This window comes from Yarrowia lipolytica, chromosome 1F (genome assembly GCF_001761485.1).
Source record: "Yarrowia lipolytica chromosome 1F, complete sequence".
NCBI classification, from domain to species: Eukaryota; Fungi; Ascomycota; class Dipodascomycetes; order Dipodascales; genus Yarrowia; species Yarrowia lipolytica.
The window spans coordinates 219,429-232,123 of NC_090775.1; the positions used below are offsets into that span (position 1 = coordinate 219,429).

Here is a 12,695-nt window from a genome sequence, read left to right on the forward strand (position 1 = left end):
CAAACGCCAATGGGGTCCACCACACATCTCTATTACCGCCAATTTTCCGACGCCGGAATTATAATCCGTACTGCACATGTGCCCGGAAATATAATCTTATCGAAGTGAGTCCATTACTCAGCGCAAACTCAATTGTAGTGAAAAATTCAGCACCGCCACAAAAGAGCCACATTTCCATGCAGCAAGCTGCAGGGCGCAGACAAAGAAAACCGACCATATAATTTGGGCGCAAGGTCTAGACCCATCGCTCTGAGTAATGATAAACCAAACTATGCATTTTACATGCAATTGACCAAGAACTTCCTAGCAATCGTGGCCCCTGTGGCCCCTTATATATAGCACTAGCCACACACCAGCCTCTGCCTTGAACAATTAGACTCTAACGTTGAAGAGCTAGCAAACCAACCTCCTCACACCACTCTCTTGCATTCACACCACTTACACTACACATACACGTACAGTACACAAGACTCCTGGTACTCACACAATGTTCACCCCACTAAAGGCCGTGGCTGGAGCTATCATGCTTCACATGGCTACCGACAACTACTTGTTCACCAACGGCCGGATTCTGGGCGCCTCCTCCATTCTGTTTGGAGGTCTGCAGCAGCTCATCACCGACCCTGCCCAGGCCATTGCCTCCTCCAACTCCCTACATGTGCTCTTTGGCATGTTCCTCTCGGGTCTCTCCGCCTTCCTCTTCACACCCATCTTCATGCCCAACTATGAGGCTCATCTGCCTTGGGCTCCCTTTGGAAGCTGGACCAACCTGATTGCCGGTGTTCTGGTCGGCTTTGGAACCAAGCTGGGATCCGGCTGCACCTCAGGGCACATGCTGTGTGGCATTGCCCGTGGCTCCAAGCGATCCTTCGTCGCCACTGCCACTTTCTCCATCTTCGCCATGCTAACTGCTCGTGTGGTTGGTTCTCTGCCCACCTGCTTTGACGCTGCTGGTCAGGAGGTGGCCTGCCATCACATTGCCGAGAACTACTCCGCAGAAATCCCCTACCTGGCTGGACTGCTCGGCGTGATCATTGTGCTTCGAAATGTTATTCCCAAACTCAACCTGCCTGCAAACACCCGAGCCACTCTCTCTTCCATCTTCTCGGGCTTCGCTTTTGGCACTGGTCTGCTTGTTTCCGGTCTTGCTTCCCCCCAGAAGACTCTTGGCTTCCTCGCCGGCGTGCCCCCCAAGTTTGACCCCTCTTTGGCTATGGTCATGCTCTTTGGCGTCCTCCCCAATGCCATCTCCGTGTGGAAATCTGGTTTCTTCAAGAATGTGACTCCTCTTCTTACCACCGAGTTCTCTCTGCCCCAGATCTTTGACGTGACTCCCCGACTCATTGCTGGCGCCGCCATTTTCGGCATTGGCTGGGGTATTGCCGGTGTCTGCCCTGGCCCAGGTATCCTCGGATCCTTCCTCGATGGCCTCAAGGGTTTCTCCTGGCTCGCAGGCTTCATTCCTGCTTACTACCTAGCCGGAAAGGTCTAACCATGCTCCCTAAAATTGATATATATATTTAACATGATAAATTGAGATACACTAAGTTAAGAAATTGTCAGCATCTCCACAGAAATGCTTGCCTTTTGACATTAATGTCACCTATAACACGCTTTTTTTCTTTTCTTTCAATTCTAATGATTCATTACCCTTCCAGTCCGAGATCTCAACTCCACTCCCGATTCCAGCGGCCGTATCCTGGAGAAAGAAAAAAAAGAAAAAAAAATGAAAGTGAAAATACGGCTTCCGTCCGATCAGCCGTAGTCAAGCACCAGATAGCCCAATTAGTATTGTAGTGGGAGACCTTACCAGCATCCTGGGTGCTGCCATTCTACCATTCACTAAGCCGATGGTTTTCATTTTGTCTCAATCCGCTCTCGGCTTACCTTACTATTGCTGTGTCTCGAACTTGTTTTGGTCTTGGCTGAATAATGGTAGGAAGGTCTGAAACACGGTGCATGGATCAAATCACTATTCAGACGCATTTCTTATAGTTCGTGTGTTAACTTAAGTGTTAGACATTATATTCACCTCCAGTAGTACTCTCATCTCCGCTATTGTGTCTTCCAGTCCTTTTATCTTTCATACTTAAGATGTTGGCATCCACAGTTGTAATTCTGGGGACTTAAATGCTGGTTTTTACTTCAAAATTTGACCACAACTAAAAATGAGAACCAAATCTGTCGTTTTATCTGTCGTTTGATCTCATTATTAGTGCATGAAATCACATTATCCATCCGTTTGCAGCGTTCTTCAGCGGCATTACACGATGAGATGGAAATAAGGTCTCGTATATGCAACAACAACTTGCACATTAAAAGGACTGAGTGTTAGTTCTACACGTAATAAGCGATCATGAATACATATATATTTGTTAGTCTTATTTAATGTTTATCAATTGATCTTCTCTTGCTGTACCTTCTACTTGTAGAGAGTTCAGTTCCTTTCAACGCGTATTTCAGACGCACGATACAGCACCTTGATAACCGGTGTGCATATTTGATGCAGCCAGCCAGTGCAACAATCTTTCAAGGATGAACTTCCTTTCGAGAGACTCCAACGTATAGCTGTACTCTGTTGTCTAGAACTGAAGAGCCAAGCTGAAATGCTAGGGTTAGCAGTAGCTGAGTTGCATTACTAGAGCAAAAGAGCCAGAGTGGAGTCTCATGAGGTAGTAAGAGCATAGCTAGATATCATAGAGCCACAGTGCAAGTGCGATAGATCGTGGCTCCAATGCTGGTAAGTCCAAGAGAAATAAGACCCAGAACCATGTCTTTATCCAGGAGTAGGAGCCTAGCCTCTTAGAAGGGGTAGACCATCTGAACTTGACCTCATAATTTGAGAGGAGTCGGTAGGTGAACCGAACCACCACTAGGGTTAACACATTACACCTTGGAGGACCATAGAGTCTCACCCAACTTTTCAATTGTTGGTGGGTGGTAGAGTAGTTGGGTCAGTTTGTGTGGAATACGTTGTTTGTGTACAAGTACAAGTACAAGTTTTTTTATTTATATTTATATTTATTTATATCTTCTTTTCTTTTACTTGTACCATCTCTCTCCTTATCAGCAGATCTAACCTTGGTGGATGATCGTCATAGTGACAAGATGGAAACAATTCATTACACGGTATTATTAACATAGAAGAACTTTGAACATGACAAACCTGTGCCTCTGTGACACGGGTGGCCCTCACACATGTCATTATTTCACCTAACTATGGCTATCTTTTTCCAGTCTTTTTGTATTGGTCAGTTTTGTTAGAAATAGTGGGAACAAAAGTTGTGCTGGGGGTCCAATTTTGGTGATCCCGAGATGTTGGAGCAGAATTAATATAGTAAACACATTGATAGGATACAAAAACTAAACAAAACTGTCGTAGTATACACACCTCGTAGTACAATCTTTTCAGATATTTCAGTTTCTGTCTCAATCAGGCTTTCTGAAATAGTTAGGCTATGACACGGGTGGTATTGGGAAGTTTTGTTGGCCAAGCTTCAAAATTAAAGCAGGCACAACTGACATTCGCAAAACAAACACACATTTGCTGATTGTAATAAACACCTCTGTAGGTACAGTACAGTATGTACAGTACATATTGTACGACTCGTACAGTACATCAACCCTTACCCCATATCTCAGTCGATAGTTGGCTCCGTTAGTCAGTCTAAAACTGTTGGGGGGCTTACAGCTAACGGTTGAGACATGTCTCAGTAACGTGGTAACGCGGTTCGATTGTAATATCAGACTGGTAACACGTTGGAATCCGTTATCTTACATAATTAACGCTGGGCGTCTATCAGTGAAGATCGGGGTATTGTCCAATGGATGCAACGGTTTGTTCCCAGACGAACCACTCATCAACACGCCAATACAGTGCTGTAAGTTACAGTTTTAACCGAAAATATGCCGGGTCCTACAGGGTGGGGTATCTACGAGTCAGAACGGGTTGGTGTTTTGTGGGGTATATCTGGGATTATTATAAATGGGGGAGAAATGACAATAAATATCTGGTCCACTTTTCTCACCGATACTGAATTTTCCAGATTTATATCTCTTCAATCTTGGGCCTGAACACGTCCTTCTTCCCTCATGCACCAGTATTTTTCAGTTTCCATCCGTTTGACCGTTCACACGACTACGGGGTACTTCTGTACGACCCCGCGTTTGAGCTGAAGACGAAAGAAGTATATTAGATGATAGATGTCGCCGTGAAACAACAACTCTGTGTATTTGCTTACTCATCACGGTCCCCCGATCGCCTCCGATATCACTCCCTCCTCCCCTCCGAAAGTTACCGACCAACATTTTTCAATTCTCGTGAACCTTGCACTTCCACATTGGGAAGTCGAGACGTGCACTGCGGATCAACACTACATCGCCAAACTTGAGACCCTTCAACAGCTCGATTTTTTTACAATGTCGCTCAAGGAACAAGTGCCCATGTTGCACTCGGTCCGTGAGTTTTTCGGCCAGCCCACCGTGGCCTCCTTTTGCGCTGGAGGAGTCGCTGGAGCCGTCTCCCGAACCGTCGTGTCCCCCCTGGAGCGGATGAAAATCATCTTTCAGGTCCAGAGCGCCGGTCCTGGAGGCGCACCGTACCAGGGCGTCATCCCCACGCTGTCCAAAATGTGGCGCGAGGAGGGCTGGCGCGGCTTCATGCGAGGAAACGGAACAAACTGCATCCGGATCGTGCCCTACTCGGCCGTCCAGTTCTCCTCCTACACCATCTACAAAAAGCTGCTGTTCCCCGACCAGGATGGAACGACCCTGGGAGCAACAACGGCCGAGGGCGTGCAGTCGTCCTTCAGCTCCAAATTCAACATGGACGCTCTGCGACGTCTGACGGCAGGAGGTTTGGCGGGTATCACTTCTGTGTTTGCAACCTACCCCCTGGACATTGTGCGAACGCGTCTGTCGATCCAGACCGCTGATATCGGCACCTTCGCCAACCGAAACGTCAAGCCCCCCGGAATGTGGCAGGTCATGTGCGAAATCTACCGAAACGAAGGTGGTTTCCGAGCTCTGTATCGAGGTATCATCCCCACCACCATGGGAGTGGCTCCTTATGTCGGTCTCAACTTTGCCGTGTACGAACTCTTCAGAGACGTGGTGACGCCCGTGGGACAGAAGGACCCCTCAGCTGGAGGAAAGCTGCTGGCAGGAGCCATCTCTGGAGCCGTGGCCCAGACCGTCACATATCCGTTCGACGTGCTGCGAAGACGGTTCCAGGTGGTAGCCATGCCGGACCCCAAGCTCAAGGAGATGCAGGGCAACTACACCAGTGTTTGGAGCGCCATTAAGTCCATCATTCGAGCAGAGGGAATCAAGGGAATGTATAAGGGTCTGTCGGCCAACCTGCTGAAGGTGGCGCCCTCCATGGCCTCGTCGTGGCTGTCCTACGAGCTCGTCAAGGACGCCCTGCTCATCAAATAGACGGACTAGACACACAAGCATGCTGGCATGTCGCGAGATATAGTCAGTGATTTACATAATGCTGCATTATCACATAGTGCATTGAATAAAACATACACAAGAGAGTACAACACACAGTATGTACTGTACATAGAGAACACAGGATTGGGTACACCTGATGAGCCGCAGCCACTGTTGCCAATCTCCATCCACATACAGACCCAAACCAAAGAAACTACCCGCTGCGCAAACCACATTGTTTGTTCAGCTACTCAGTCACCACTTCATTATTTACTTTACTACTTGTAACTCGAAAATCATAATTCATGTCTATGTGCTATCCGTAGCACCGTCTACTGCCCTGCCTCGTTGCACCTACCACGCTCCAACCATGCTACCCGTGCCGTTTCCACTGCTAATCTCCCAGTAGTTGCTTGCAGTGGAAACCGAGTCCAGCTCCTCAAATGCAGATGAGCTGGAAAAGTTGTAGCTCAGAGGAGACCGAATGCTGCCTGCGCCCAGACTCATGCTCACACTGGCAGCATGGGCACCAGCAGCGCTCTCGGCAGCCGCAGCACTCGACGAAGACCGGTGGCTATGGCTATGGTGTGTGTAAGGACGGGTCCGGCTAATGTGTTCTCCATTGCCTTCTCCTTCCCAAACGCGCTGTCGCAAGTAGTTGAGAAAGTCTCCAATGTCGGTGTTCCATCGGTCGTGAGGGATGGACGCAAACAGAGAGTTGAGAGCAGCCCCTGAGTGGGTGTATCCCAGCGCATAGAGCTCTCGGGTGAGCTTGTTGACAAAGGCCTCGTTGGCCTCTTCACGGGACTCGGCCCGTCTAGCTGCGTATTCTGCCGCTGTCGTAGGTCGTCCCGTCTCTCCGTCCACAAACGTTTCTCCAGCAATCATGTCGAGGATGTCTTCGTTCATGCCGATGAAGTCTCTGATGACCCGTTGTGTGATGCGGTGGAAGAGAGCTCTGGGCGAGTAAGGCGCATCTCGTCTCACCTCTCTCTCCCGCTCTCTTCGGGACGACTCTCGACGAACAGGCACGCTTGGCCGCCTCAGAATGGCCGAAACGTCTGCAGGGTAAGTTCCCAGCTTTGTGGCCCCGGAAGAAGAAGACGCCTCTTCCTTTGGGGTAGCAAGCACCTCGTCCTCGGGAATACCCCATGAGGAGATACGTCGCTCGGGGGTGGCTCCTGCAGTCCGTTTGGGCTGGTTCAGTTCATGGTAGACAGACGCAGAGTGTTGCATTCGCCAGGCATGGATGCGGTCGTTGGCGTCGGCGTGTCCGCTGCTGCCGCTTCCATACTCGCCCACGAAGGAGCCGTCGCCCTGGTGTCGGGGAAAGTTGAGAGACGAGGAGTTGAGCGGTGTGGACGCCGAGTGGTAAAGCGAGGAGTCGTAGCAGTCCAATAGGTCGTCTGCGAGTTCGTCGTTGAGGTCGCCGTCGCCGTCTCCGTGGTCCGCGTGCTGGGTGGCTACGCTGGCGCTGTCGTCGTCGTCTTCGGACTCTTCTTCGGCGTCCGACGGGGTGAACAGCACCCACTCCTTGTTGTCTTCAAGGCTGTCGTCCTGGGCGGCGTTGGGGGTTGAGAGAACGCCATAGGCCGTCACAGGCTGGACCTGCGTTTGGGCCCGTTGCATGTTCTGGTTCATGGCTACAGATGTTTGTCTTGTCTGGCTTGGTTCTGTGTCGTCTTGTTTGTGATGAGAATGGTTGTATGTATTCGCGGTTCCACCAGTCTGTCGCTGTGTTCCGTCTGATTAGAATGAGGTCAAGTGACAGGGGGTGGGTTCTGTGGTGAAGGGGTGCTGACCTCTATTTGTGTTAGTCAGATAGCTGTGTTTGTGGTCTAGAAGTGGGTTCGAGTGAAGACCAGATGAGAGGTGTGTGTGCGGTGTGAGTATTTGTTGAGCTGGAGATGTAGACAGGTTGTTCCGGCCACCCTTAAAAAATCACAGTTGCTGCGACGTGACATGGCTTGTTAGCCCAATCTTAGCTTGATGTGGCAACAGACTCTGGACACAAAGAGGCGGGACAGACAACGTTCAGATAGCGTGATGAGAGACGAGCGAACAGGCGGCGGCGGCGTGATATCTCCGAAAAACGACCGACTTTACCACTCGTATGGGGCTCGATTGACATCGTTTTAAACCCGGGTTTCCTCCTCCTCTTGTCGTGTCGTGTTTGCACCTTCCTCGTCCTGCCGCTCTGCACCATTTCCGCCTGGTCTTGTGCATAGCTGCACACAAACTGCCCTTATCAGGCTATCTGCGTGTACGTGCATATTATCCCAAAGTAAATTTGGGTGAGAGCGAGGGCAGTGGAGCCAAAGAAAAAGGGAAAAAAAGGATGCAAAAATTGGAAATGAGTGAGTATCGTCTATTGTATAAAGGGGGGGGAAAGGGACCAAGGCGACGGATATCCCGAACCTCAACACACAGTCCAAGCCACAGTTTCCACATGGTGACATACAGTGGCTCTGCGACACGTGCTTCACGACCGTCAGCACCGAAGCCCAGTGCACTTTGTCATGCCTCCTCGGATAAATGCCACGCTAAAAAGTGAGCCAGTGAAATAAAGCCCTGGGTCAAAGAGGTTTCCGACAGCCCCTTGGCTGAGATAATTATTGGTGAGCACATCTGATAAGAGTATGGCGCTGCCGCGGAACAGCAAACCTATTGCTGGACCCCAACACCGGTCAGATGGCAAACGGTCTTACTGTCGTAGATACGATATCTCACCTACAGTATACAATACGGCCCTGGTTCTGTTGAGACGTCCCATGATGCAATGTAACAAAGGTGTGTTGTGTTATGTTAAGGCTGCGTGCGGGGAGATCCACCTGCTGAGTGAGTCCTACGGAATCTCACAAGACAAGAGGAGAGGAGAAATGGAGGGGGGTTATTAGGACAAGAATGAGCTCGTGGAATGTTCGTCGCCCCAGGAGTGAGTCAGGTGTGTTGGTCGAATTGGCGATGGACACCTATGGAACCCTGTCTTGGATGCAATAATAGAAGGAACCAAGGACTAATACGTGTCGGAATTACTGCCCAGGAACGTACCTACATACACAAGAAGAGTTTTATTGTACATACTGCATCTGTCTACAATCAGATCCCCCGCCAATCTCCCCGAATATAACAAACTCGAGCCGGCATATTTCTTTGACATGTTGACGTCCCCTTGACGCCCCTTAATAATAAGTACTCGTACAAGATTACTAGACCCAAGGCGGGCCGAGCTCAAACGAGTCGGTCACGTCATCAAGAAACACTCCCTTCCTCCTGTTTCATGGCAGCATTGACTGGCCCCTGTCTCACTTTGGAGCCCTTCTCTCAATGTGTGGATAAAATTACCCAGCGTTACGAGATAATGCACCCGGATGACGCATTCTGCAGCGGCAGTGGAATAGGACAAGGTAAACAATACAATACAAGTACAGTATGAATAAGTATACATATACGGTAGAAGTCCGGACGAGTGGCTCCTTGAGGCGCTTGGGCTGGTCCGAACTGGTCTAGAAAAAGAAATGACCAATCTGACGCCTTGAAACACACTACCAGAGCCGCCGATGGTGCTCATAGCACGTTCCAAATCACTAATCCTACAATGTAGCTACTTGTAGCAACTGCTTGTACGGCCTTAAATGTCTCACTTGACGCCACCTATGATTGCTTGCACAGAAAAAGCACACTGTCTCCACGTATAAAAACAGACTCGGAAGCGCGCAACGATACAAGTAAGACAGCCTGTTTGTCAAGGTCGCCACCCGCCGCAACACGTGACCAAAAATCCTGGGCAAGTCGTCCCAATGTTAGGGTATCTCTATTGGGACATTGTCACACCAAAGGCAGTTACCAGGTTAGGGTTGGACCCGCATCTCCACCAATATCCCACACAAAATGGGTTGCTCCCAACGATTCGAACACACAGCAACATGCCCGCAACACGCTGCCCATATGAAGCAAGATGTTGGCTGAACCTCCGTTACCCTAACCCACAGTCCCAGTTGCCCGCCAATCACAGCCCAGTAAAGTGTGGCCTGCTTTCAACATCAGACTTTTGTGAACCTACAAGCTCGAGCCATCGTCAGATTTAAAACCTCTCCACTTTCAGTCCTTTTACACCACACACAACTACACAATGCGACCCACTCTTATCCGTCTCGCTCAGCAGGCCGTGAGTATTGTCTGAGTTTGCGATTGAGCAAATTGGAATTTGTGCCAATTCAATTTTATTTATTCGTGTTTGTGTTGGCACAATGACCAACATCAACTTGTGTTTGTCGTTTTTACTAACCCCCAGAACAAGGCCCCCAAGAAGGGAATCAAGGTCCCCGTTGAGATTTACCCTCTCTTCTTCGCCATGGGTCTGGCCGGCTGCTCCGCTCTCTACTTCTCCACCAAGAAGTTCACCCACGGTGATCTGCGACTTACCCGACAGGGCAAGAAGGCCGAGCACGCCGAGGGCGAGGAGAAGCACTAAACATACAAAATGCATTATTGATTAGTTTGTTCCCATACTGAGTTAGTAGGTGGGGGAGGGTGAGGTGGTGTAATTAGATATGGTCGTAGGTGGTGTGATAATGGAGTGCTGCGTGAGATGCCTTACAAGATGTACAACACCCATGTACTGTAGGCGGCGGCTCGATAGAATGTGTTGCGACCGCGTCAAAAACACGCTGTTGGCACGCTTTTGACACGCAGTTGAACACGCCAACATGATTCCACCTCATATTAGCCGTATGGCACCATTTTGATCCAACTAATAGTGTGGACAGTTTTGGTGGTGCCACAACTCTTGTCTCAAGTGGCTCCACAACCACGACAACCATCTCGTAGTCAATCCAGCTCCCATACTCACATGGCTTGTTGTTGTCAAACTGCTCCGTGTCTCCCTTGGCTAGCCTCACTCTCAATGGCTTGCCAAACAGATCGTAACCACCCATGTTGTCAACAGCAGCAGCAGCGTCCTCAGCTTCCTCAAACTGCACAGACCCGTGCTGTATGCCACTGGGACGTTTGTGTAAGTTGACCTCGACGATGGGCCCAAAGGACAGAAACAGCGAGTGCACCGTGTCTTTGGGCACCTGTGCCTCGATGTTTTCGACCTCGACTCGGGCTAGTTCCATGTTCGCAGAAGAGGTGGCGTGTGTTTGTGTGTGTGGCGGTGCGGGTGTGGCGGTGCAGGGAGATGCAAAAGATTTTGCGTCCGGGTAACTGAGACGACGGAGACGAGAGACGCTCTTTGTGTGCAGCTGAGGACGGCCTCCGAGTCGTTCTGGTGGAGTGGTGCAACAAATGTGAGTGGATCACGTGACTGTTGGGAGCACCGAAGGGAGAGGTGGGGGCGGCACTAGAGAGTTGATTTGTAAGCTGTGGCGATTCAAGAGTGCACTTCTGGTGGGTTCTAAATGTTATGTTGATGGTCATTTCATTGTTTCGCGCCAGTATCGTACTTGTAGGTGATCATTTGATTTCTTTCTTTTCTCGCCCCCAATATTTAGGTGAATTTTTTTTCTTTTTTCACTCACTCATTCACTCAAACATGCTCGTATTACTGATCAAGATTGGGTAAGGCTGATGACCCCGATGACGACATATCAATCGATAGTTGAGGTTGATTTGTAAGCGAGACTAGTCATATGATCGATGATGATCAAATTCTAGCGAGTTCTGGGTGATCCACCTGTTCTATCCTGTTCTACCTGTCTCACAGCTTCTTTCGACAAGTGGTATCGTTGTGTTGATAGCTAAAAGACAAGTGGTAATTAATAAAGTACGACTACAGAAGGAGTCCGGTGGCACACCTCATTGTCACTCTCAACGGTCGCTTCGGTACCTTCAGGTACCAGGTCTTGGCTCTGTGATTTCGCGACTCTAGTTTCAAGGCAATTGCGGCTATAGCGGACCTGTTCTGTTACATGCACTTCATTTGTATGTGTTGTACAGTGGGTACGGGCAGTCTAGACCGCTGACTAAAAAGCGGTTGGGAAAGGGCCCCGAAATTGAATTTGTAAATAAGGTTTGGGCTAGCAAGCTTCCCAGGCTGGTCGAGGTACAAATGAGAGCTTCCGCCACCTTCTTTCGCATCGTATAAATGCAGCGACTTGTCCGACCTAGTGTTCAATTACTCACACGTCACGCAAGACAATTCCACTCCACACAACACAGAATGGCCGTTACCCAGATCACCTCCGTCTCCGACTTCCAGAACGCCATCAAGTCCGACAAGCTCACCGTCATCGACTTCTACGCTACCTGGTGCGGACCCTGCAAGATGATTGCCCCCACCTTTGACAAGTTCTCCGAGACCTTCACCGACGCTCAGTTCTACCGATGTGACGTCGATGAGGCCTCTGCTGTCGCCCAGGAGGTTGGCGTCACCGCCATGCCCACCTTTGCCTTCTACAAGAACGGCGAGAAGATCACCACCGTCATGGGTGCCAACCCCTCTGCCCTGAACGCTGCCATCAAGCAGAACGTCTAAGCAGTGTATTTTATAGATGAACGACATGACTTATTCTCAATCACTGCAAGTATATTGACCCGGTGTTCGTAGTGGTACAGTGTACAATTGTAGCCAGATTGCCGTAGTGGTCTCGTGGTATAATTAAGTACTGACGCCTTAGCAACAAAGTATACAGCTGAGATGGTTTGAAATGAGTCATGAGTCATCGATAGAGGTGGTGATGATTATGAACAGGTCTCAATGGGTTGATCTTAGCTGTATCCTGGTGATTGAGGAGGTCTCCGGACCAAGTGTCTCTTTTATTGTTTGTCTTAGTGCTGTCGTTTTTTTACTCCACATGAAGATGCACGTACGACTTGCCTCAATTGGCTGTGCTTCCCCCGTACGGTGCCGGCTATTGAACAGCGTCTCTGACGTCATCACTCTCAAAACAGTTAAATTCCATATCTGACACTCGTGTCCAACGGTCTTTATCGCCCTAGCGCTATCACTGATACAGCCGTTTCGCGGCCTCCGCATGGGTCTTTATCAGCCTTGAACATTAATCTTGATTGTCGAGGAAACAGCCAAAAACACGAATGGGGATCTTGTTGGTGTGTCTCTTTGGTTCTTATCAGGTTCGGCAGTCCAAGTTGCAATTTTCCACTAAATGACTTACGTCTGGATCTAAGTGGGTGATTTGCACACAACTGCGTGATTTACTTGTTTTGTCGTATCACACTTGTGCGTGTGCGTGTATGTATGGCACCCGTACTGGTACTGTACTGTTATTAGTCGTCAGTCGCTGCTAGTTGTACGA

General features: G+C 49.4%; 8 protein-coding genes and 1 non-coding gene across 9 annotated transcripts; 7 read left to right on the forward strand and 2 right to left on the reverse strand.

Moving 5' to 3' along the window:
- Positions 1 to 487: 487 nt before the first annotated feature.
- YALI1_F02199g (uncharacterized protein) lies at positions 488 to 1,492 on the forward strand (the record flags this gene model as incomplete). The annotated part of the gene is made up of 1 exon (XM_504859.2): positions 488 to 1,492. The coding sequence occupies one exon, from the start codon at positions 488 to 490 to the stop codon at positions 1,490 to 1,492; it is 1,005 nt and encodes a 334-aa protein (XP_504859.2).
- A 240-nt stretch (positions 1,493 to 1,732) lies between these two features.
- Positions 1,733 to 1,833, forward strand: YALI1_F02211r. Its single transcript, XR_011031484.1, has one exon. It is a non-coding gene; the product is annotated as a 5S ribosomal RNA (ribosomal RNA).
- Positions 1,834 to 4,419: 2,586 nt separating this feature from the next.
- Positions 4,420 to 5,436, forward strand: YALI1_F02238g (uncharacterized protein; the record flags this gene model as incomplete). The annotated part of the gene is made up of 1 exon (XM_504860.3): positions 4,420 to 5,436. One exon carries the CDS (start codon positions 4,420 to 4,422, stop codon positions 5,434 to 5,436), a length of 1,017 nt encoding a protein of 338 aa, XP_504860.1.
- Positions 5,437 to 5,790: 354 nt separating this feature from the next.
- Positions 5,791 to 7,077, reverse strand: YALI1_F02265g (uncharacterized protein; the record flags this gene model as incomplete). The annotated part of the gene is made up of 1 exon (XM_504861.1): positions 5,791 to 7,077. The coding sequence occupies one exon, from the start codon at positions 7,075 to 7,077 to the stop codon at positions 5,791 to 5,793; it is 1,287 nt and encodes a 428-aa protein (XP_504861.1).
- An 8-nt stretch (positions 7,078 to 7,085) lies between these two features.
- YALI1_F02266g (uncharacterized protein) lies at positions 7,086 to 7,990 on the forward strand (the record flags this gene model as incomplete). The annotated part of the gene is made up of 2 exons (XM_068283214.1): positions 7,086 to 7,222; positions 7,867 to 7,990. 2 exons carry the CDS (start codon positions 7,086 to 7,088, stop codon positions 7,988 to 7,990), a joined length of 261 nt encoding a protein of 86 aa, XP_068139315.1.
- Positions 7,991 to 8,075: 85 nt separating this feature from the next.
- Positions 8,076 to 8,566, forward strand: YALI1_F02275g (uncharacterized protein; the record flags this gene model as incomplete). The annotated part of the gene is made up of 2 exons (XM_068283215.1): positions 8,076 to 8,325; positions 8,370 to 8,566. 2 exons carry the CDS (start codon positions 8,076 to 8,078, stop codon positions 8,564 to 8,566), a joined length of 447 nt encoding a protein of 148 aa, XP_068139316.1.
- Positions 8,567 to 9,568: 1,002 nt separating this feature from the next.
- YALI1_F02289g (uncharacterized protein) lies at positions 9,569 to 9,910 on the forward strand (the record flags this gene model as incomplete). The annotated part of the gene is made up of 2 exons (XM_066094434.2): positions 9,569 to 9,604; positions 9,731 to 9,910. The coding sequence occupies 2 exons, from the start codon at positions 9,569 to 9,571 to the stop codon at positions 9,908 to 9,910; spliced, it is 216 nt and encodes a 71-aa protein (XP_065950506.1).
- Positions 9,911 to 9,983: 73 nt separating this feature from the next.
- YALI1_F02299g (uncharacterized protein) lies at positions 9,984 to 10,556 on the reverse strand (the record flags this gene model as incomplete). The annotated part of the gene is made up of 1 exon (XM_504862.3): positions 9,984 to 10,556. One exon carries the CDS (start codon positions 10,554 to 10,556, stop codon positions 9,984 to 9,986), a length of 573 nt encoding a protein of 190 aa, XP_504862.3.
- A 968-nt stretch (positions 10,557 to 11,524) lies between these two features.
- On the forward strand, positions 11,525 to 11,914 carry YALI1_F02309g (uncharacterized protein; the record flags this gene model as incomplete). The annotated part of the gene is made up of 1 exon (XM_504863.3): positions 11,525 to 11,914. One exon carries the CDS (start codon positions 11,525 to 11,527, stop codon positions 11,912 to 11,914), a length of 390 nt encoding a protein of 129 aa, XP_504863.2.
- Positions 11,915 to 12,695: the final 781 nt, after the last annotated feature.